The sequence below is a fragment of the Cydia fagiglandana genome, chromosome 3 (genome assembly GCF_963556715.1).
Source record: "Cydia fagiglandana chromosome 3, ilCydFagi1.1, whole genome shotgun sequence".
Classification (NCBI taxonomy): Eukaryota; Metazoa; Arthropoda; class Insecta; order Lepidoptera; family Tortricidae; genus Cydia; species Cydia fagiglandana.
Window position 1 is genome coordinate 11,172,764 of NC_085934.1, and position 26,103 is coordinate 11,198,866.

Genomic DNA, 26,103 nt, shown 5'->3' on the forward strand with positions numbered 1-26,103 from the left:
TTCTAATTTTCAATATACCTTTTCCTTGTTTTTTATTATAGGCATTATGCTCCTTTTAAGAGGATAGTGGACGAATGACAAACGTAGTTCCAATTTTCCTCCCTGAATATTAACACCATGGAAAATATTTTTACACAATTCAATAAACGTTAACCATAGCAATGCCAATTGTTTTTTTATAACAGCCACAGCTATGGTTAATAAATCAAATTGTATAAAAATATTTCGCGTCGGTTTAGTCCAATTGACTGTCCAAAATATTGTTTATAACTATGTAGCTTAAATACGGAAACGCCAGCAAAAAATTAAATGGTTCAAAGGTAATTAACTGATTAAAAATAAGGTAGTACTACTAACAAAAGTAGAATCCATGCTTGACTCCTCCTCCAATCAGCATAACCTGCGGAACAAACAGCCGGTGATAAAAGATATTTCTAACTGAGACTAACAATTTTTATCACTTATGGGTTTCCATTAATATTTATCAATAATTGTAGGCACTTTATGCCTTATAAAAAATAGATAAATGTAAAAATAAAGAAGTATAAATAAATGGAAAGAAGGTTGTCAAGTTTGAGAAATATTCGATTTGTCCTTAAGTTCAAAATTACAGGATTTCTTATAAAGTTTCCACTTCAATACTTTTTGGAAGGCTACATGCAAGTTTAATTTTAATAAAGTCTGCCTTATGGAACTATATTGAAAGCTAACGTCGAGGGATGATAGGTAGGAACAGCTAAATTTCTGTAGCAGTACCTGTAACTTGCGATGCGCCTCCGACCCAGTTGAGGTGCGACTTCCCACCGCCCTCGTCTGGCTTTTGCTTGCCCTTGTCGATCTCGTTCAGGTTGGACTGATACTTTGTACCTATGAAAAAGTAAAATAGTGCATCTTGAATTATCTAAATCAATGTGAAAATGATGCGATTATCTCCAATGATTAAATGAAGAGAAACTACAAGTATTTAAACTACGGCAGTAAACTCAACCGAATTAACTTTAGATACGGTCACTGAATTTTTATATTGTATGTAGGCATGTCACGTAAGTGAAACCCAAATGATATAAAGATTACATGCGGACATGATACTCATTGAGTAAAGGATTCAATATGGCAGGGAACGGCGGGCGGCCGGCCGGCAGTTATTGAAAAGTTGCGCAATATTGTCGAGTGGTCGGGCCGTAAATTCGTAATGGTTGCAAAAAAGAAAACAGAGGGTGGTGTCGACGCGCCGGCGGTGCCGCGGCCGCAAAAACAACCGCCCGCAAACTTGCGCCGAGACGCCGCATCGGTTAAATGGATTTTTCAAGTTCATGAGTGCAAGGAAAAATAAAATTGGTATGCATGCTTCGTCGGCATTTTTCACAAATGTCTGATTTCAATATGCATCGATGTATGCGTGTTGTATAGTGTTCCTATAGCATTATTTGGTCTCGGTGTAAATTCTGATGTTAATATATCTATTATTGAATTAAGTACCTATGTTAAGTTGCGGTTTACGCGAACAAACTGTTAAAACTTTCAGACAGGTCTATGTTATACAACGTGCGGTTTATTACCTTAATTTCTTGCTTAAACCACTTCTAGCTTCAAAGTAGACACTCAAAACTTATGATAAAAGTATCGTGAGGCTTAACGAGAGCGGAAGTGAACACTTGCTCGTAATAGGTTGTCGTGCAAGATGTTGCCATGGTCCGGCGGCAGCGGCGGCGGCGGGGAAAGGCCCAAGTTCCCAATAACGGGCGAGTAATAACGCGGACTTATGAATCCGCCCCCACAACATACAACGTGCTCTTTTAATCATACTATTATGATACTGTATTTTGGATATTGTTTTAGTAATATTGAGATACAGCTTGCTTTGTGATATTAAATCATGAAGGAGTCTATTATCGTACATACATACATACATGATTACATGAACCATACATACATACATGATTTAAGGTTCTCATCGAATGTTCCAATAAAGTATTATATTGGTATTCAATATTAGATAGAGTGATCTGACATTTGCGAGCGTGAATCTCACTGGATTATGTTGTACAGTGTACAGAAAGTAGTACTTAGTAATAGTAATCTATTTATGATCTTCGTTTGATTGATTTCGTATATAAATACATATGAATAGTATTTCATAATTTTAAGGTTATAGAATTTTATACCGCTATAAGTTTATCTTGTGATACCACTTTCGGTAGTTAACCAAATAGTTTACAACAATATATGTTAGTAATAAAATGTGATTAATATTTATAGTTAACACTACTGGATATTATTTTACAACACTATAATTTAACCGCCCATACAAAGTAATACTAACGCAATATAATATTTCAGGTCACTTCATAAAAGGTTTGTTTATAAGCGATTTGTTTATATTTTACGAGAGTCGTAACTTCTTGGCCTGTTAACAAACTACCAGTGGCGACAAGCAGATTGCCGTAACAGTTTACGATCAATAAACAATATAACGACCACTAATAATAACTGAAACAGCAGCAAACAACAAATATAGCTGAACGGTCCCGCGAGCATAACTCATAAAGGTACCATTATCTCTTAATAAACGAAACCGACGAAATAAAAATGTTGACTCAATACCCTTCCGTTTGCGTTCCCGGCAGCCGTACCGGGTAATAATAAATTTATTTGACCACGATATAACTTTGATTTTAATTATTATAAAATATGGACAGATTGCATAATTAATTAACGTTTCATTTATATTGTGTCTACCTATCTACCTTAAATGGGTTAATAATTCTGGGTAGGCAATCTGTTCTGCATCGGGCGTCGTAAAAAATATGATTTACATTTAAAGATGTTGTAAAAAAAAGAAATTTCACCACACCAACCCGAAGCAAATATTAAATGTAAAATATCAAACAAAATCATACCAAATCAAATCCAAATGAATGTTATTAAATATTTATCATCAAAAATCATCATTTAAAAGTCAATTCTACCGGCAAACATAAGAAAACAACTCAAAATTTGCATTTGATTACTTTGCCTCACATGTGGATAAAATGCAACTTTGCTATTCGTTTTTGAAGTGCAAAGTAATTCTTTCCGAGCTGGTGTGGTGAAAAAGAAATTGACTAGGTACCTTAGGTAGGTAAACTTTTTACAATAAATTAACCATATTAGGCCCACTTGCACCAATCCACTAACACGGGGTAATCCGTTGAACCTAGAGTTACCATGGTTACTATTGGCAGGCGTATTGGATTCCGTCGCTTTGCTACAGGTAGCTAAAAGTGCATCCGTTCGACCCCAAATTTGGGGTTTGCCATAAGCCGCGCGTGGCGCTGTCGCCACCTAGCGGCCATATCTGTGCTGATCGTGACAGACGCGTTTTCTTAGAGAGTGAGTACCTGTACCTAGTACTATTATTTATTCTGTGCTATTGGTTACCAGTACAATTTGACACTGGGTGAACGGTTTAACCACTTAACCCCGGGTTAGTGGGAGGGTGCAAGTGGGTCTTAATGAAATATGTAGTAATGTGCATTTATTAGATATCAAAAGTTAATTAGTAATTACCTTTATCTAGAACCGGCGTGTCTTTGCGTGGTGGCTTGGACGGCGGCGGGACGGTCGCGGCCCGTGGGTCGGGCGTGGTGGTCGGCGGTGAGGAAGCTGGACACACATTACAAGTTGATCACACCCATTATAATACTATGAATTATTACAAATAAATATGATTATGATTCCAACATTTTAAGTACTTGGGTACTACTCGTAACGTAAAGCGTCTGATTTGGTTTCAAAATTAACTTAACATTATCGCTGTTTCATATTTAGAAAATATCGCTAGGTAATGGGTCAAAATGTAGGAAGAGCTGATCTCATAAATATCAAGGTTTCATACTTGATACTTACATAAAACTTGTTATACACATAGGTATGTTCAGTAAGTAGGTACCTACTTATAATATTAGTGTAAAGTTTTACCAAATTGTCTCTATAAAGCACGGGTAATTGAAGTCTTTATGGTTGCCGAACTGTTCTAATAATTCTAATAAAAAAAGTGATTCTTGACCTACATAGCTTAACTAGCTGTTGCCCGCGACTTCGTCCGCGTGGAATCTTATCTTCAACATTTTACATCTTTAGTACCTATAATTTTCATATCCAAGCAATGTTGAAATTAAGTACTTTTCTTTTTTAGCAAGTTGTATGAAGTTTTAAATCAAGTGGATTTTGATGTTGGTTGCTGAAATTACTTTTCTTGTATTCTCATAATAGGTACCTATGCCCTTATACAAAGATTCAAGTTCCGCATTCCGCACTCACAAATATCTGATCTCCATACAAACTTTCAACCCCTTTCTCACCACCTTGGGGGATGATTTTCAAAAATGCTTGAATTAGTTTTCATGTTTTTTAATTTATTACCTTTTTTTCCAAAACGTTAAAGTTCCTAGCTTAAAATTAAATTTACACCCCAAGACGAATTTTCATCCCGTTTTTAGCCCCCTTAGGGATTGAATTTCCAAAACCGTTGCAATTACTTTTTTGTGTAATCGGCTATTATGTCTTTCTAAGAAGTTTTAAAGCATTTGTAATGGATTCAAACTTTGAACCCCATTTTAACCCTGTTAGGGGATGAATTTTACAAATCGCTGAAATCACTTTTATTGTCTTCTAATAATATACCCAAATACAAAGATTCAAATCCCGCGCTCGAAAAAATGCATGATATCCATATAAACTTTCAACCCCGTTTTCACCACCATAGGGATGAATTTTCAAAAACGATGAAATTAGTTTTCTTGTATTTTAATATAATACCTTTTTACAAAGTTTCAAGTTCCTAGCTTCAAATAAAATTTGCACCTGAAGACGAACTTTCATCCTCTTTTTAACCCCCTTAGGGGTTGAATTTCCAAGAACGTTGCAATTACTTTTTTTTTGTATTCGGCTATTATGTCTTTCTAAGAAGTTTTAAAACCACTTGTAATGGATTCAAACTTTCAACCCCTTTTTAACCCTGTTAGGGGATGAATTTTACAAAACGCTGAAATCACTTTTCCTGGCTTTTAATAATATCCCTAAATACAAAGATTCAAGTCCCACACTCGAAAAAATGTTTGATATCCATACAAACTTTCAACCCCTTTTTGACCACCTTGGGGGATGAATTTTCTAAAACGCTGAAATCAGTTTTCTTGTATTTGAATTTGATACTTTCTTACAAAGTTTCAAGTTCCTAACTTAAAATAAAATTTGCACCCGAAGACGAATTTTGATCCCCTTTTTAACCCCCTTAGGGGTTGAATTTCCAAAAACGTTGCAATCACTGTTTTTGTAATGGGCTATTATGCCTTTCTACGAAGTTTCAAAGCATTTGTGATGGATTAAAATTTTCAACCCCTTTTTAACCCTGTTAGGGGATGAATAATTACTTTTCCTGTCTTCTAATAATATCCCTAAATACAAAGATTCAAGTCCACCACTTGAAATTTTTTTTGATATCCATACAAACTTTCAACCCCTTTTTCACCACCTTAGGGGATGAATTTTCAAAAACGCTGAAATTAGTTTTCTTGTATTTTAATAATATATCTTATTACGAAGTTTCAAATTCCTAGCTTAAAAGAAAACTTTAACCCCATACAAACTTTCATCCCCTTTTTAACCCCCTTAGGGGTTGAATTTCTAAAAATCGCTTCTTAAGCCCCCTCCAGACTATGCGCGTGAATCGCGGGCGAAGCCGCGAACGCGAGTGTGGAGTCCTGAACGCAGACCTGCGAAATCGACTCCACACTCGCGTTCGCGGCTTCGCCCGCGATTCACGCGCATAGTCTGGAGGGGGCTTCATCTCTTGTACACTTTATAAATAAAATCTGGTGTGCAAATTTCAACTTTCTGGCTTTTGTAGTTTCGGCTCTGCGTTGATGAATCAGTCAGTCAGTCAGTCAGGACACTTGCATTTATATATATAGATGCATTTATATATATAGATGAAGGGTTAACTTACTATATAGCCTTATCGTTCCATCTGACTCTCCCCGCGGATTTTTGGCCACACATTTATATGTTCCATAATCTTCAGTGGTAATATGTCTGATTAACAGCCTCATATGTGTTTTGTAAGTAGGAACGCCGAGTGTATTCTCCATATGATACTTGGAGCTCTCGTGTATCATGTGGCCGTCGTCACGGGTCCAGTAATTCAGCGACGTGGGATGCGCCTCGGTGAAGCATTCCAGGGTTACGTTGTAATACAGAGGCGCCCCGACCAGCTGGTGAGGAATCCATAACATTGGGGGGACTGGAAGAAAAGTATTATACATGTACATAAATGGACACATTAATTTGGAATAAGTAGCTTAGCCAGGAAAGAGTTAAAACGAATTACAGCTTTACTCGTAATTATATCAAAAATAATATGTACCTACTATGTTCGCCTCGTACGACGCATGAATAAATCTATCTAACTACAATCAAGTCCTAATATTTGGGTTTTTAGACCGTACATATTTAGTTTTTATAAATTATAGGTACTTAAGTACGTTGTACTTACAATCAACGCTGACTTTAACCCTTTTGGACACGGTAGGTGGAACGCCATTACTAGCGATGCACAAATAAGCGCCCATGTCCAAGCGTGATATACGCGCCATCTCCAGCACTTCTCCTTCCCACTCGGACACTGAAACATAAAATCGGTTCATAGGGAGTACCACAAATTGCAAATTGATTTATTTTCTAAATTAAAAAAAAACAAGTTAATTTATGGATTAGCTGAATGAGGTTTATGGGAAGTTTTGTGGAAATGTTTTAGGGCCCATTTCGTAGTAGCTAACTATACCTAACTAGTAATCGATACCTAATTGTTTATATGTACACCGGCATTCAATAGTGCTTGGAGATATTTCAACCGTAATATTAAGAATAGAATAGAATAGAATAGATTTAAGGCATTACGGTCGACATCTATCCATGCACTTTTGAACGCCACTGTACCTATATTATACCTATATTATCACTGCTCTTGTTAGCACTTTATAACATAAATGTAGTCAATTAAATTAATCTCTAACCAGAATGTCCTTTTGTGATAGAGATTTTTGAGTTGTCATCCCGCTTCCACTTGATGGTGGGCTTAGGAGAGCCATTAGCACGGCACGTCAAGGTGACGTTCGCGCCCTCTCGGACGATCACGTCGCTCGAACTCAGAGAGTCGTCTATCGTCGGTGGTACTGTAAATAAAGGAAAATACATAACATTTCTTTCGTATGGCATAAAAAATGGTGTTTCCTGTTCTGATTCACAACACAAGATCTTGATGTAAAATAAAACTGAAATTACAAATTAAACAAATGAAATATTGGTAAAAAGGCTTTCGCCCCAAAGGGAGCGTTGTCCCTGATTACTAGTTATCATTCAGAATATGATTCAAAATAAAAGTAATCTTCCTGACGTGTATCCGTACTGTGTCTTAGCCGTGACAGTGTAGAAAGGGGTCACTCTTTCAAAGATACTGTACCTACAGGAACAACGTGCGGTGCACGTCGTGCTTGACGCCCACGAGCAAGAGCTATTACTTACCTACGACGTGCAAGTATCCGAACTGCGTTTTAGCCGTGACCGTGTTGATCTGGCACATGTAGCGGCCGCGGTCCTCTTCGCGCACGTCTGAGATGTGCAGGAACCATGTGCGGTGCTTGTCGTGCGTGACGCTGACGCGCGGGTTGCGCGTGATCACGTGGTTGTGTACGGTCAATATTGCGCTTTGCTCGAAGTGCATCCATGCTACCTGTTCAGAATAGTTTATGATTAATAGTTGTTGTGTAAACAGTTACTCAAGCGGGAATATTGAATCTGTATCCTGAATCTTATGCTCGACACCGACAGAAAGAATAGGGCATGGTATTTATTTACACTATTTACTGAGGCTACTTGTAATGGTAATGTACCGTAGCAACAAAAAATTAACCATTACCTACTAAATTAGGTACCTAATAATTTGTTAACACGCTACACTACCAAAGTAGGTAAGTACGTAAGTAGGTTAGTTAGGTTAGTTACAAAAAGGTACACATTTTTAAAGACGCATTATTGAAGGTAATGGAATTTCGTTAGATATGATTTTGCTTGTTATTTAAACGAAGTCATTCAATGTTCACTTCTTTATCGTGCACATCACACGTCACGTGATATTAAAAATGTGGACATGCCTTTCACGGAGTAAGCAGGGAGACGCAGGGGGAGATGCGGTGCCTCAATAATTTCCAATCGTTCTTCCAATTTGACGAGTGACGTAACGGAAATTAAAGAAAACGTCTCCCATTCAAGAATACAAGTCTTAATAAAAAAATAAAAGCTATCGTTCAAATAATGAAAGTACAAAATATCTACTGATGTAAATATCTACTATAAATCGCCTTGTAATGAATCGACTTCGAATGAATACAACAAGTGTTTGGACTCCAGTAGCGCGTAAATTATACGGACACCTTTCTAAGAGAAAACATTAGCAGTGATGGTTAAATGAAACAATAAAGGAAACATCTGAACTTGAACATTTACGAGTGCCGGGCGGCGCGGGCGCGACATCTGTGTAATTGCACGGAGCTGCCATCGCGTCCCCGCTTCACACCAATTTCCGCAGCATTAAGCGCTTAAAATGCATTTTACAGAGATTGTTATGCTTCCAACAACCCTGCTACTTTTAATCTACGCCCCGGAATGATTCAAACTTAATTATTCAGGTGAAATAGATCCCAAAGTACATGTTCCGAAGCAACCGAGCTCTGTGATCAAGTTTTGCTATTGGTTATTAAGAAAAGTTTGCGTATCTTGAAGTACAAAGTCCATCTTAATAAGCTATTAAAGTAAAAATTAAGCTGGTTTCAGAAGAAAATGCCTTAAGTTTGAGAAGTTCGACGCGCATCTTTTATCTCTTAATCCAGCTCTAAGTTTGATTCATGGGTAGGTTAGTTCTTTTTATCAAGATTGCGGGGGCAATATAGGGGAAGTTTGGGCGCCGAGACTCGTGCCGGGTCACATCTTACCTATCTTAAGTGATGCGGCTCTCAGCCGCTGTCTAATTTATAATGGACTTGAGGAAACTTTGCCCATTTTATTATGCAATGGGACGGTAACCCCTCTAATGATGACGACCTGACTTGCGGCGGAACCTGAGCCTTCCAACATGTTAATGTGTACGTACCTACCTACTTATATTATGAAATTAAAAAAAAATGCCTTGGATTATTTTATTCGATACACTGACATTGACACATGACCAATAGGAGTTTAACTTCGAGCAACACGGAAGGGAGGCGGCATTCGCACTATTTCCCCTCTGCCGAGGTACAAGATTAGCGCGTCAATATAATCTACCGCGGGTAATAAAACTAGTTGCACTTGGATTTTTCACTAGACCGAGTCCAGACGCGCGCGTGAACACCGCTGCACAAAAATGCCTGTTTGCTCGGTTTTTTGTTATAAAAAGAGGTCGGGGACGTCAAATTTACAAAAAGAAAGTGTTACATTTCACATGTAATATTTTTTTTACATATCATACGTTTAATTACATTTAAATACAATTATTATATTTTAGTCTCAAGTAATTGTTGGATTTATCGATTTTGCTCGCTCAGTACAAATTGCGAATCGGTCGAGCGACAAATCCGACTTCTCATCTCTCAGAATACAATGACATACTTCAACGGAAATGTGTTAGTGTGCGTGTTGTGACACTAGTCACTCGTCCGTACACAAAAAGAGATCGAGGTTTGCAAGATTTGTCTTTGACGTGTGTCATTTTGTATGTATTTGTGTCGTCATTACAGAGGGCCTACCGCGAACCACGTTCGACGTGTTGCCTCCCTGTCACACTTACGTATGAATTTACAAGTGCCATAGAGAGGCAACACGTCGAACGTGGTTCGCGGTAGGGCCTCTGATTGGATTTTGTATGTAAGTGTGTGAGAAGTGCCACTGTGTGCACCTTCCCCCCGCGAAAAATGGCAGAAAGATTTGTACGGTGAGATATCGCTTGGGCCCCTCCCTTCTGACGTGTCGGAAGCCGGTGTTGCTCGAAGGAGTTTAAAGATTAGGTATACAAAATACGTGTTTATCAAATTTTAATATGCTTATTTTAAAAATAGGTAGGTATTTTTGTACTTTATTTTAATTAACATATTTCAGAGCAAGTTGAACCAGGCATAAAACCTAGTTTAAAGTGTTCAAACGTTGATTTGACAGAGTTTATTCAAGTTCTGTCAGCATGCATGGCAATTAAACTTTCTCGAAGTACAATTTGCCCATAATATTTTATATTATTATTTTCATACAATGAACAGTAAATTATTTGGGTTCATAATAATCTAATCTCGAAGTTCGATGTATGGAAATAATGCAATATGTTAATGTAGAGTGTTATGAAACTCATGAAGCTTCTCGCGTCGGGCCTTAAAAGCCACGAGATAGTCCGAGATGTTGATTGTATTAAGTACTCAAATGCTTGCATTACCGAAGCAGACGCGGTGCAGGGGGTTGTAAATTTATTTTTACTTTCTCAGCGGCATCATCTATATCTAGAGTTTAAAGAAATATGAACGTTATTTGCCTCGTAACAGGGTTTATTTTTTAACTAGCTGCTGACCGAGATACGAGGTTCACAAGACAAGCGGTGGAAATCTGATCTGCTTAATTGTGGCCGGCGTCTAATCTAATCGTCGGTGTGTCCGTCTGAGGAGACCTGATTCAATTACCTCCCCCTGTTGTCGCCACCTGGATCGACAACTTTCCAGATATCCCTGTAATAATATTGACAATTTATAATTAATACCTTACTCAATGGAGAGATTATAGTCTAATAATACTGTCACTGTGGATATTGAATAATCGTAGGCCTTAAGAAACAAATAATATATAATTCATAAAATTTTAACCGGTATGTTTTTCGTGCTAACCACAAAACTTTAAATAAAAAAATACTTCCAAAGACAATGAATTGAATGTACCAATGTTTTCAGCTTTGCCTCTAGGTACAGATGTAGTGCATAATTGTTTTTCATCATATTTTCTCGGTAACAATCGTATTTGTCATGCTTCTTCAGTCAGCGTCAGTACTTTCTGTACCGAGACTGACTAAAATAGCAAGACACTTTCGTAAGTTTCCGTGAAAATAATTATGCACTACATCTGTATAGCTGTATTCCAACGCAAAGGAATATTTCTCAAAGTTACTAGGATTGTTTCAACAATTAAGATAATATTAAAGAGAAATCAAAATTTTATAAGAGGTTGAGAGATAAGCGTTGAGTGTTGAACTTTAGAAAGTGGGGCGCGTGGCGGGTCGGTGCGAAATGTTTTGTAATAACCCAACTTTCGAGGAATTTGGATTATAACATTACTTAGTTACGAAAAGTGTAAAATTAACAACGTTGCTGGTTTTATGTGCATAATACTTTTATTAATTATTCTCATATATTTGCTAGGTGTCATTTGTAAACGCCAAATTGCCTAGCATGCACATAGCGGCTTGGAGACTGACGAATGACACTGGTGAAGAGTGTCCATATTCGTTACGATACGACGAGGAAGAATAAGAATTTGTTAATAAGAATTAAATACGTTAAGTACCTATAAAGTACAAATTAGTCAACATCTCAAAGCAAGTCGACTTCAAGTTAAATGTTATTAAAATAAAACCAATTTCAAAACGGACCTAGTACCTATAAGAATTTAATCCCATGAAAAATGTAAATCTCAAAAGCGAAGTAGATAACGAGGCAGGCTGAGGTAAATCTGATATTAAATGGCCGCAGCAGCGACTAATCTCGTTCGTCTGAGACCCTAAGCGAGTTAATCTCAACGTCACCTCGCGAGAAAGTCCGTCCGGACGTCTCAAGTGCTGCAACTCCGCGCATACACTTAATGAGGCAGGCCTGCAATTTGCAACTAATTTTAAAATTGCTTGCCCATTAGCGTACTTGATAGAGGCTGAACAAGAAGATACTGGCCGCGTAGCCAAGATGCCAATCGCTTACGCTCCGTAGCGATCGAAACGCAACTGTCACTGTCACACTAATATGGAAGAGTGATAGAGAGACATAATGTTTGTCGTTGTCGAAGCGATAGCGATTGTAACCTCGGCTAGGCCGGCTGTACTCGATACACCATATTTTTCGAGGAAATTCGAAACGAGGGGCGATAAATTAAAGCACGACCGAAGGCAGGGTTTCAAATTGACACGAATTACCTATTTGCACGTGTATCGTACAATGTTTTACAGTACATATGGCCCTTTGAACTTTTGACATACGCACGGAAAGTGCTCTTTCTTGCACTAGTGTACTGTAAAAAAATATTATTGTTACATTAGGAATAAAGATGTGTTGCGATATATTTGATCTTTTTGACTGTCACTATCCATTTGACGCAGTATCTTACCATTTGACGGTACTTATCTTAAATATTGCAAAACATTGTACATAAAATAATGGCATTAAATTCTCAACTGTAGCCGACTTTTGTACTTACATGATCAAGTCTGAACCACAAAATTGTCTGAGCTTCAAAACTTTAAAATCTCACCGGTACACTGGGGTTTCGACGGTGAAGGCAAAATTGATGCATACCGACGTTTCTGTCCTAAACTTTGACGAAGGCGGCTATTAACTCGTTATCTTCTAACCACCTTTAATTTAGGCCGTTCTTTCTTTTTATCTTAATTGTTGAGGCATTTAGACGGCGAAGTTGAAGTTTGGTAGTCGGCGGCGCCCGGGCGGCCGGGTCCCTCAGGATATGCCTGGAAGGCGTCGTTTGATTTATAATGGACTGGTTGCGAACTTTGCCCATTCTGCCGCGCACCGCACCGAACCTCTTTAACGACGGACTCATCGCCGCAGGAGATGATTCGTGGACGTGTTACGACAGATTTAATTATGGAACGTTTAAGAGCGGTTCGTCTTATTATATTCATATTTTATACCTACTTTGGGTGGGGTTTTCATCTTGATATATCTAATTGGACTGGAAAAAGTTCTGCTTAACAACGTATGTAAGTAACAGGATAACTCAATAAGGACGTATTCTTTATACTCCTATTCCATATTCGCCGCGCTCTATTCTATTTCTCATACTTAATCATATTTTATTTGTGAAAATAAAATATGTTTTTGTTCTGATAAACGCATACCTAATTCAATAGGTTCGCGGTTCCTGCAAGTTAAACATAGATATTCAGTCATTATAAAACAATATAAAATGATTAGTTTAAATAGGCAAATTATCTAAAGGTACTACGAAGTACTATTTAATAAAAATTCTAAGGTCTACACAGAAATTCATCCTGATAAATATTTTATTCAACTTGATGTCGTAATAAAATAATCTGATTTAGAAAAATACATCAAAGCTAAAAGATATAAAAGGTCGCAAAACTACTTAAGAGATTTCGCAGGCTTTCAAGTCCTCAGAGATAGCAGATCCGCAGCATTGAGTTCAACTTGAGGACGTTTATTTGATAAATAATATTTGTATTAGCCAATATCACTATTTATAGGGTTCTGTAGGCACCGAGGTAAATTTAAAACCTTAGATACTATAGGTTGTACGTAATATCGTGACTCGCATTAGGTACCTACTTTTTCGTGAAATGGAATATGACTTTGAACTTTGAATTACAAATATGCAATGAATGATTGTGTAAAGTTAATTGATCCGTGGAGATACGAGTACTAAATTTTTTCTCTTTAATATAATAGGAAATCAACAGTACTGTGTATAACCAAAAAAATTGTTAATACTTGTGGCAAACGCAGGGCCAATGGAACGATGAACGACTAATAGCAACAACGTCTTCCTAGAGCTAATGCAATGGCGCAGATAGAAATGAGCGAACATCTTGCAGGAGACGGCTTAGCTTACTCCCACTAAAAGCCCACTTAGAGATCTCTTCGGGAACGGATTCGAGCCGAGGGCTCTCCAACTTTTCGCGGAATCTTCGGCCAATAAGTTATTTCGAGGTCGACGTGAGTAGTGTCGCCCGGAAATGCTTTGGCAACTTCAACAAGTATTAATGCAGGTACCTACTCTGGCACAGATCGTAGTTAAAATGTGTTTTCAATATGTTTATAATTTATATCGGATCAGCACCTTTCTGCACCTAACATTAATAGGTAATTAGGTTTTCAGATGCTATCGCTCGTATTTCAAAAATAGCATTGCACCGTTTTCCGCAGATTTACGAGTCACGAAATCAAGCGCTCGGAATTAAAAAATCGGCCCCTGATTTAACTCGTCAGGAAAGCAGCCAATTCTCACTAGTTTTCGTGCAGATTGTTAGTAGCACAATTGGTACAAACAAAGCTAACATGATGGGAGTGGAACTTGGAAAAACACAGCTGGAAACCATTATCCAATTTTGCATTTCCAAAATTCGTAATTAAGTACCCCTGTCTGTATTCCATATGTAATTGTGATCATTCCATTTCGAGCGGGCATTGCAACGAGTGCTCTAGTCGCCGGGTGTTTGGGTTCAGCCCGGCAGGCAGGGAAATACGCCCGTGCTCCGTCAGAGCAGCTCATGCGGCATGCGGCGCGAGTATAACATTGTTGCGACTCGTTGTGGCATGTTATTGCAAACCCACATACGTGATACTGCCGACTATCTGACATTTCATGCCGATGAACCGACTACGTGCGCATACTTCCCCGGCGTACGTATAAAATACCAAATGCATCGTGAATTCATGGAGCAGTAAGTAATACGAAATTGCAACAATGATTAACGAGTTTCTAGTATTACTATTTTGTTTAATTCAATTAATATGCAATTAAGGGCATTAATTATCGTGCAGTATTTACTAATATGATCAAAAACTTACAAAGCATGTAGGTACATACTTAGGTATGTAGGGTGCGTGTGATGTTGGCACTTCAAGCATAGGCATAAAGCCAAGCGTAAGCCCATGAAAGTTTACTGAGCAGAAATCAGACTATTCTACATAATATACAGTCGATATACACATTCGATAAAAATATTGCTTTAAATTCTCCGGAACAGTAGGTAGTTTGTTTTCGCAATATTTTCACAAGTCAATAATTCTATATAAAGACGGTCGAAGAGGCAAATCTTTTTAACCGATGCGGGAAACTAATGGCACAGGCGAGGCTTTCGGGGAAATCCGCTTCTTGTTGTCAATACAGGGCAACGGTGATGGCTCCCTCCGCTAAGCCTTTATTTCACAAGAGCGCACTATCTCCGCTTTTATTGCGGCCGCGCCGTGCCGAGCTACAAGCGTAAGTAAATGCAGTAAAAAAAAAACCGCCCAAGTGCGAGTCGGACTCGCCCACTGAGGGTTCCGTACAAATTTAACTTTAAATATTTTTTGTTTTACCAATTTATAGTGTTCAGATTTTTCTCTCTACTTGTCGTGTAAGACTAAATGACTTGCCAAATGTTATTGTTTTAGGTCAACGGGAAGTACCTACCCTGTAAATTTTGATTTCCTTGAGTGTTGAAATACCTATACGTTTTGAGGCATAAACGGACGTATCTCTTTTACGTTAACTTATAAATTTGAATTTTTCACAGGTTTATGGGACCTGCCTGAGTACCTATATGGTTTTAATTTCAACTCGATACCTCCACTCGTTTCCGAGATAAAGGGTCTCGACTCGAGAGACAGACGGACGGAAAACAAAGTGATCCTACAAGGGTTCCGTTTTTCTCCTTTTAAATTTAATCAAATTAAATTAAAATTCATTTATTTCGAGTATCTGTGACTCATAAGTACATACATAATTCGTTCGTTCGTTCGTTCGAGATACGTTCTTTTGAGGTAGGCACGGAACCCTAAAAAGACCCGTTCAAATAGGAAATCAATAGAATTCTTACGGATGTTTTTAGAGTTTTCTTTAAGTAAGTAAAGTAAGTATTTGGTCAGAAGTGTTAGAACATCCTCGTGTTTTTAAGGTGCTATGATTCTAAGCGTTAAGGAATTTATTTTGCTTGTAGTTAGGTTAATGTTAAAAACGGTTACAGTAAGTACAACGATGTGTAGCTTTCCAGGACGTTCCCACTTCCCGTAAAACAATAACAAAGATAAAATGTGTAAAGTGCCAAAGCTGACATTGATCAACGATACTTTCTAGTCTAGTTTAGCAACGCCAGGCGTCTGAGCGTAATATCATGTTTGTTAGCAGTAAAATAGTTTCAAGTTAACTAATGACTTTCTCAATCATAGTTGATGACAGCAAATCAACTAGACACGTTTCACGATAAGCTAATACTAATCTGTGTCTCAAGTGGGGTGCTGGGAGCACTGCCGGCTCAAATGGACCGCGGAGTCCCCCCACACAGGCCTGTGGGAGCATACGGTCCATGCAGTAAAGGTAGGTACATACATGTACACACATTACAAAATAATGTGAGGATTTTATGGAGGTGGTTTCAAAATACAAATTATACATAGGTTTATTATACATTTTTTCAACAACAAATTCGTGTACGTTACGTAGGTACCTACTTTACAAAATAATAAAATAGAATAAAATTGACCTTTTGCTTTAAAATGTAAATCTGTAAGGCATTTATTTTGTAAAGCGTGCTAATAGGTACAATTTCAGCCAATTTTACTGACACCTGCAAGACATAAAAAGGGTGTTAGAACGATGATTTAACAAAAACAGCTAATGGCAATAAGCCATACTTATATGTACTTATTTATAGTTATTCCAAATATGTACACAAACTAGAGTAGTTAGGTATCTTTCTTAGTTCACATATACATATGGAAGACGTACTTTAGCTGTTTTTGTAAAATGATCGTTCTAACACCCTTTCTATGTCTTGCAGGTGTTAGTAAAATTGGCTGGAGTTATGTACATAGTAAAGTAAGTTAGTAAGTAGCATATTTATGATCATCGAACAGCAAAAAGCGACAATTTATATCATAATAATTAATATAAATATGCACACTATATTCTCTCAGATATACAATTAAATTAGCCATCGTTAGTGTGGCCGACGTGGGCGCCGACGCCGGCGGTACGAGTACTCGCGGCTTATCGGCGTCCGGTCGCGGCGGCGGCGACTCGCCGCAGCTACCCGCGGACACACGGCCCAACAGCATTACCAACATTTTCAGTGCATCTCCTTTAAAGACTACTTTCAGATTGCGACGGTGCAACATTGCTGGTGTAGCGTTGCAACATCGGAAAACGGGCACTCTCAATCTTCTAGATAAAACGAGTGACGTTCGAACCGCAATAACAAAGTAGCCGCAACGTCAGCAACTCTATTTATCAAGGAAATTGACAGAGAGATCACCCATTTCTCATTGCTGCAGTCGCAAAACGAAGCCTTATTAGTAACAACCTAACGACTAGAATCGTTAACTATTATTAGGCAATATAAAGATTAGATTTTATGTTAGAAAATGCATATGTCGTGGCCAGATGCCATCCTTCGGGTTCTTAGAATTGATCACTTCATGATTTGGTCACGTTAGGTTTGACTTCTTCATGAATCGTGATGTGGATCATGGTGTGTGTGTGTGTGTGTTTCATGAAATAATTACCACATGATGAAATGATCAATTCTACGATCTGGCCACGACCCATATTGATATATTACACAAATATAAAAGAAGTCAAGCTTTGTTTAATTGTACCAGAGGGTGGCTATTAATCAAATTAATATGCAACACCGCCATTAATTACCGACGTTGCAGTATGTAGAAGGTCCTTTACTACCGATACATTATTAATTATGATATCATAATTATAAATATCAACACAACTCTGAGTAATACACGAAAGCTACGAGTAGGAACTATAAGTAAATATGAAATCAACGTAGGTACATACATATTATCTACCTATGTTGGGATATAAATGTATACATGTGTACAATGTGTGTTCCTTTTACTAAAGTGCGTTAAGCAATTATCTGTCAGGTCTAGAAATACAACATGCATGAAACATATATGTACACAAGACAGTGGACTATGTTCACAGGTTTAGGAGAGACAACTGGTGCAAACCGTAAGCGAGTTACTTTCTATGAAAACATTTATTTAATAGTACGTGAGCTTTCGAGTGTATTCATAATCGTATATGTATTCGGCATTTCATTATTAAACTCCAATGAAAATCAGTTATTACCTGCCCTGGATATCTTTTGGCATTTAAGTGTTCGCTAAAGATATTACATTTATGTGGAATTTGTGTTTCACAACTATCTCTTAGAGTTATCAATAAATCTAATAAAATCTAGCGAAGGGGCATGTCTATGGGAAATAAATATACAATAAACTGTGTAAAAATATTTTCCATGACGTCAGTATCCAGGAAGATAGTGGGGACTTTATTAGTATGATGTAGAAGCAGTCGTCAGAACTGCTTATCAAAAGTGATGATATGCTATATTTTATAATATCCATTAAATTAAATTGGTAGGTATAATATTCTATAAAACTCAAAATTTCTCCTACGTATTCCTAAAATGTAAGTGAACAAAACCAAACCTAAACAATACTTCCGCCGGTTAGATACTTTAGAAGCGAATATATTTGAACATTTCGAACAGAACTATCTACTATGCGGCTATTGCCATTTTTAAAATAGCAATAATTTTAAAGTTTGTAACAAACGCATCAATGTATGAAATTTGGTATTAATTGTAAAAGCAAACTGGATTCTGTTTAGTCGAGTTAAGGTTGAGTTCGCGGTGAGTAAGACTTGTTTTTAAATCATGTTGGTAACGAAAGCGAGGTGCAAACTCCGCGTTAGGGTTGTAAATCATATCTTCCTCCATTTATATGGACACTTTATTACGACGGCGCGTTCTAAATCAAATGATAAAATGCTTCTTATTTTATGTTTCCTTTCGGTGCTCTACGCATATTGTCGTCTTGCGCCGAGTAGGTGTCTGCTGTTAAGTGATGTGTCCTCAGAGTCGGCATGTCGCACATTTGTCTTGTAGATTAAAATCTCAGTACCCTCGGCGTTAGTATACGTTTGTAAATCTTAATAGTAATCTTATTCATTTTAGATAGGTAGAAAACTACGCTTGCTTATATGAATACATTTGATTTCAAAATAGGTTAGCAGGGGAAACGTGACACAATAAAGTACACAATGGTTCCGGTACACACCAAAAGTATTATATAAAATGACACCGCTTTTGTTACTAAAAAACCGGGCAAGTGCGAGTCGGACTCGCGCACGAAGGGTTCCGTACCATAAAGCAAAAAAAAAACGGAAAAAATGCAAAAAGAAAACGGTCACCCATCCAAGTACTGACCACGCCCGACGTTGCTTAACTTTGGTCAAAAATCACGTTTGCTGTATGGGAGGCCCCACTTAAATCTTTATTTTATTCTGTTTTTAGTATTTGTTGTTATAGCGGCAACAGAAATACATCATCTGTGAAAATTTCAACTGTCTAGCTATCACGGTTCGTAAGATACAGCCTGGTGACAGACAGACGGACGGACGGACGGACGGACGGACAGCGAAGTCTTAGTAATAGGGTCCCGTTTTACCCTTTGGGTACGGAACCCTAAAAATGGTCATCTAAATGAAGTAAATATATGTTTTATGTATGTTTAGTATATAATTTGTCATGTTTTATTTTTGTAAGATATATTATGATAGCTTAGAAATATTATGTAATTAAAAAGAAATGTTCAAATAATTACAAAATGTTGTAGCCACCAGACCATAATAATATTTGTACCTATATGTAACTCGCTCGAAAAACCATGGAAGTGGCAAAAAAATCTACGAGATCAGTGCTACCTATGTAAGTCAAAGATTGACGGAAAAATAGTACCTTGAAGCGTTTAATCCGCACTTTGTACCTAGTTATTATTATGTGCAAAATAATTTTATATTGGTAAATAATTAATATTAATATAATAATTATAAGTAGAATAATATAATAATATATAACATATTTTTACCCCATAGCTCAGTACTTAGTCCATCGCTTTCACCCAATAACCTAGTTCATTTTAGATTTCATCAACTCTCAATAGCCCTTACACCCTGGCGGGTGCTGCCTCTGCGTGCGTCCCATGACACGGGTAATATAAGGGCAGCATCCGCTCGGTGTACCCCTTACATTTCATTAAAGTGTCAAAAGGGCCTCTACGTGTAGGCTTCGGCTCCGCGCACGCCTCCCAAAGGTCCGGAACACCATTGTTCCGTGATGGGAAAGACATATAACATACTATAAAAAGATAAGTGTAATAATATTAATAATTGAGATAGTACCTTGTAAGAGCCGAGGTTTTTGACAGAGCAAGCAAGACGCACGCTCCGCCCGGCCGGTACCGTCATGTTCTGAATCACGTCCGTGAACTCTGGCTCCTCCATCACTGGAACAAACAAACAAACAATACAGTTACCCTCCAACACACTTGAGAAATCCGACGGGTTGCCTTCTGGAAGAGTTAGCTAAGAAAGCGTGGCTAATAGACGATTGACGCGATAGGAAGGCTAGTAATAATGTTAGACCATTTACATAGTCTAAGAGTATATAGTACCTATTATAATAATTCCAATACATATCTGTTAGACCGAGCTTTGCTCGGAAAACATATAAAAACTCAAAAATGCGCGTTTTCCCAGAGATAAGACCTAGCTAGATCGATTTTTCGCCCCCGAAAACTTCCATATAGCAAATTTCATCGAAATCGTTAGAGCCGTTTCCGAGATCCCCAAAATATATAAATATATACAAGAATTGCTCGTTTATAAATGTATAAGATACACTGCTCCACCACGCATAACAACAAACAAAACAAACAAACCTAAGTTCCTAGTTCCCTTACTCTTAAGTGACAAAACAGGTTGAACTTGGAATTTATTTCGCTAGTAAATATTAAGCTACTGGATGATTTTTAGAAAAACACTTGTACGGTTGTTATATTTACGCGGAGAGGCAGAACTGTAAGGAATAATAATTTGACCAAGTCCGAGATAGCTCGAGGCATTTAGTGTTCCGTACGGCTACCATCAGTTTGGCATTGACATAAACGATATCGTGAACGTAATTTACTTCCTATAGGTATATCTCTTTCGCACTAATATGTCAGTACGAGAGAGATGCATAGAAAGTAAATTACGTTCACGCCCACGGTAGCGTTTATGTCAATGCCAAACTGATGGTAGCCGTACCGCTCGCATCGTTACATTTTACAGAGGTTGTTTGCCTGTTTTTAGGATACCGTATTCAACTACACACACAGAACAATAGTACAAAGTGTCTAAGTGCGAAGGCCGAAGGCCGAGCTTTAGCAAAATGTCATCGCTTTAGCACAGAGCAATTGTACAAGTGTCTAAATGTGAAGGCCAAAGGCCGACCTCCGCGTAGCCCGAAGGCCCGAAGCGTCCAGGATGTCAGTGCTTTAACACAGAACAATAGTATAAGTATCTAAATGCGAAGGCCGAAGGCCGAGCTCCGCGTAGGGCCGAAGGCCCGAAGCGTCCAGGCTGTCAGTTCTGTGTTTAACCACTGACATCTTGCAGGCTTCGGGCCTTCGGCCCTACGCGGAGCTCGGCCTCCGGCCTTCGCATTTAGACACTTGTATTAATTACCTGTGTTTAGAACTGACCTCCTGGATGCTTCGGGCTTTCGGCCCAATGCGACTTCAGCCTTTGGATCTTGCGACTTAGACACTTGTACTTAAAAATACTTGGAAAATTTACGGGAGGCGCGCGTCTTTCGGACGCTTCGGATCTTCGAATCGCTCCTTCGGCCTTTGCATTTAGTTAGATTCTTGTACTATTGCTTTGTGTTTGAATACCGAAGTCGAGCATCTCGCGAATGCTTGATGTATTATAATATTTATAATAATTTTGAGTAAGGCCAAGCGCGCACCACGATTTTTTGTCCTGCGATAATTTTGTCGCAGATATGCAACGTATGTGTTTATATGTTAGTGCGCGCATATGCGACAAAAAAATCGCAGCGATTTTAAAATTGTGATTTGTCACATTTTTCCGCGATTGTTCGCTACGCGATTGTCGCAAAGTGAATTGCAGCATGCGGAGTTGTATGGCCCCGCGCGCACTATGATAATAAAATCGCACCCCGGCCGGACCTCAGTCGGCATTTCGCTCTCCAAACCCCAACATCTCGGCACCTGCATCTCCAATGGAGTCTCAAAATGAGACGCTAGATGTTGACCATTTAATTATGGAAATAGACGGGGATCACCTTTGTGTTATAAATGCTCAAAGTCATACAGCAATCGCATATTAAAGACACGTTTCATGACAAGCGACTGGTACGAAATCCATGTTGAGAATGAACAAATCGTCGACTTTTTCATAGCAGTGCGCGCAGTGAATTTTCTGCGATATATTACAGCGCGATTCTAAAATCGTGTCGCAAAAATTAATATCGTGGTGCGCGCTTGGCCTATAATACCTTAAATGTATACTCCTTCAATTTGAATTTAGAACTCATTATTATTTTTTATTTGATTTTGTTTCTAGTTCTATGCCAAATATATAGACTTTAATATTATTTAGAACTGCTAAAAAACAAGATCGGCTTACTTTAAATATTTCGTCAATTTTACATTTGTTTCTAAAAACTGTGATATTTAACTGTCATATACTATTAATGTCTTCCAAAATTATTTTCTCGTAACAGGACTGAGGGGCTACCGCGAAAACCGAAATTCGCAATTTGCGGGGATCTTTCTCTTTTACTCCAGTGAAGGCGTAATTAGAGTGACAGAGAAAAATGCTCGCAATTTGCGAACTTCTATTTTCGCAGTTATAACCCTGAATCTTGTTGCTCACCGATCCGTTCAAAAATATACATAAGTACTGAATATAATTAATAGATATTATAATTATACAATTAATACAGAAATGTAATGGTACCTACTTAATGAAAAGGAATATTATGTATATTGTTTCGACGAATCAGATACTCTCAATAAAATCTATACATGAGGCCAAAGCTGTTCATAAATATTAAATGACTTTATTATCTCTATACGCCTTACTAACTCTATGTGTCCTATTGTGGAAAAAAAAAACACAACGACAGTCAAGAACGGAATTCTTAATTTGAATTTTTCAAATTTTTGAGATGCCTAGTCCATTGGTTGGAAAGCCCGTTCGAAATTGAAACTTATTTGCAAGATAATAAGGTCGTATTTTGTAGATCTCTCTCATACTTATAGTAGGCTATTGAGATAAAATTAAATATCCCACAAAAATAAGCAAGCAGAATTAAACTTTGCGTCAAAGATATAAGTCACAAATTTCAATGCCAAAGTTTTAACTAAGGATGTTTCTCGCCTAATATGAATTGACCAGTGTAAGCATCAGTTAGCTAGCCCTAAGCAACCAAAGGTCAAGCTGCAGTTGAAAAACTAATAAAGATAAAGTTAAGCTGATAATTTTCCCGCCGTCTCCATGCTTCTTTAAGTTGGGTATTGACTGGTCAGCTGCCTGTTAGCTATAGTTTTCGCGAAAATCGCCAGGACAGAGGTGAAAATTTTTGTATGAAAACTTGCAACTTTAAATGCATTTTTTGACGAAACTATTGCAGTCTAAAATGAAGTCAAAATCAGTCCATCGACTCAATTTTTTGCAAGCTTTCTAATGGTACCCCACACGATTCTTACAAATGAAAAAAGTTTCAGCCTACCCCTCTCAACCCCCTAAATTTCCCCCTTTAATAAGAAATAAGCAGTTTTGACTTATTTACAATATGAGTGGTGGTAATTGCTATAACTGTTCCAAATTTTAGGTATCTATGTCAAACGGTCTCTGAGAAAAACGTATTTAACTGATTTGCAAGACCGAAGTGATCCCATAAATGTTCCGTAAACAAAGTTTTGTACGGAACACTAAAAATGATAAATGTTTCCTTTGCCGTCTATCAAAAGTTGACAGCGTGACACCCGTAGTTATGAGGACATTTTTGTGTCAAAGGTTACGATTTGTAATTCACAAATTATCAAAGCAGAACGCTTTAAAACAAATTGAGTGGGCGATAAGGAATAATGTCGTCGTTTATCAAGCTCTAAGATAGATGGTTGCTGCTCTGCTCTGCCCATTTTAAATGCGTTTGTCTTTTGCTTGCCAAATTGGCGCTCTTTGTTTCTTTCTCACTTTTACGAACCAACCGAACGAGGCAATAAAGGTTCAATAAGAGGGCTTTACGGTGGTTCCCGTCTCGGTTAAACCCGCTAAAATTTTGGAAACCTAACTGGGGCGTTTATGGCCGTTTTATTGACACAAAAGGGTGTCAAATCCAACAAAAAAAGATAAAAGAGGTGGCGCGATAAGGCAAACGGTTTAGAGTGTCGTAAAGGAAGAGTTGTCCAGGGGTTCAATGTAAACATTTGTCATTCAGTGAGTCGAGCCGGGTAAGCGGGGGCTGCGCCGGCTGCGAGCTCCGGTGCGGTGACAACGCGCACCGACCGTCTTGTTTGGAGAATAAACTTACTCAGGCTCTTCCCGATTGTTTACATATCACCGTCTGCCTCAAACAGGCTACAATAAATTTATCCAAGGAAGTGATTTGTTGATTCTATTTGTTTTCGTCTCTAGATTTCGTAAAATTCCTATTTGATTAAATTGGATAGCTAATTATTTAGCGATTCGAACCGATGTGGCGTATTTCTCTAAGTTTGCGTAGTGTCTACATTAAGTAGGTATGTACGTGGGGCGCGCGGTGAGCGAGAGATACCTGACTGAAGATGAAAGCTGCGTTTTGTGTTTGCTCACCTGATCGTATTAGCTCTAACCACGATGCTCCATTTTCTACTCCGCTGCTCCTGACTCAACCGATGTAGATCGCGCATTACCATCCCCTACGCACCCCATTCGCAGCGTATGCGTTTTCTCAACTGATATCTGTGTTCATTTAAATTAGGTATGTAATTTACTAATTTGGTTGATGAAATTATTCCGGTGGATTTTATTCTACACTTTAAAGAACTGACAAACGTACCTAATACTGTGCACAGATAATACAATTATTTACGTGCTTGGAAATGTTTTTGATTGTCAATATGGGTCATACAAGTACCTAACCGAAAAAAATATTGTAACAAAAAGTAGTTAGTTACCATACTTTGTGACTTAAAAAATTCCAATAGCAAAGCGTTTCTATACTATAAACAGCTATATAACCACGACGTCCACGGCAATAATGTGCAAATAAAAAAAACTATCTATTTTTGGATACTTATTGCTTATATTGGGCATTGTTATTTTGATAACACATTACGACGACAAAGATGTATTTAGAAAGTAAATACCGCCATGTTAACCTAATACCGCCACTAAAAACATCGCCTTACCGACCATGACAAAGGGATTAACCATTTCGCCGCTACCGCCGTCTGCGGCTTCTTAATTAACCCCTAAGTACCCGCGCGCCGCACACTCACCGCACGCCCTGCTTGCGAGATTATTGCCAAGGCTACGTATTATCTATCCTTGTTCATTTGTATCGATATTGGATGTTATTGGAAACCAATGTTTGTGACGTAGATTCAAAGTTAAATTATGTTTCCAAATGGGGATTACCTATAGGTCTTTGAGTGGTTAACATAACAATGTGACATGGCTACTATACATATATTGATTTATATTATTTATTAATTTCTTTATTGAAACAAAGGGTTGTTATAAAGGTAACGGTGTATTAAAGATAAATTAAATTCGTTTAACAGGTGTGCGTGTAATGCGTGTTGTACTTACCTACCATAATTATGTCAGACTTACTCAGGCATAGAAAACATTCAAACCTATTACTTTGACAACTCGAATAGGTAACATGCCCCCTAGTATAGTGATTGGTAATCATAACAGCGTCCATCTTAATCTCAGAAATAATAAGTTATTATTCATAAAATTCCTAGTACCTACCAATAGTAGAAATAAAACTATTAGGTAACTAACTAAATCACAACACTGATCTTACCACAATAGTGAACAATCATGACCTGGTTTTTTTATATAGTTTATTACAGGTGCCTACATCACCTGTAATAAATAATAGTTAGTTCTGAATATCTACTCTATCTATATGTACCGTTACTTGCGGATCCACGAACATCTATGCGTCTCGGGTATATTGAA

At 37.9% G+C, this 26,103-nt stretch overlaps 1 protein-coding gene across 1 annotated transcript in view; it reads right to left on the bottom strand.

The window, feature by feature from the left end:
- Nucleotides 1–191: 191 nt before the first annotated feature.
- LOC134680091 (lachesin-like) overlaps nt 192–26,103 on the bottom strand; it is a 110,443-nt gene continuing 84,531 nt past the window's right edge. Inside the window, exons 2-9 of the mRNA XM_063539131.1 lie at nt 20,257–20,360; nt 7,564–7,771; nt 7,056–7,214; nt 6,536–6,664; nt 5,990–6,283; nt 3,550–3,645; nt 757–867; nt 192–400 (exon numbers count right to left, since the gene is read on the bottom strand). Of these exons, the coding sequence (XP_063395201.1) occupies nt 333–400; nt 757–867; nt 3,550–3,645; nt 5,990–6,283; nt 6,536–6,664; nt 7,056–7,214; nt 7,564–7,771; nt 20,257–20,360 (1,169 nt within the window). The 3' untranslated portion in view covers nt 192–332. The remainder of the gene's footprint in view (nt 401–756; nt 868–3,549; nt 3,646–5,989; nt 6,284–6,535; nt 6,665–7,055; nt 7,215–7,563; nt 7,772–20,256; nt 20,361–26,103) is intronic.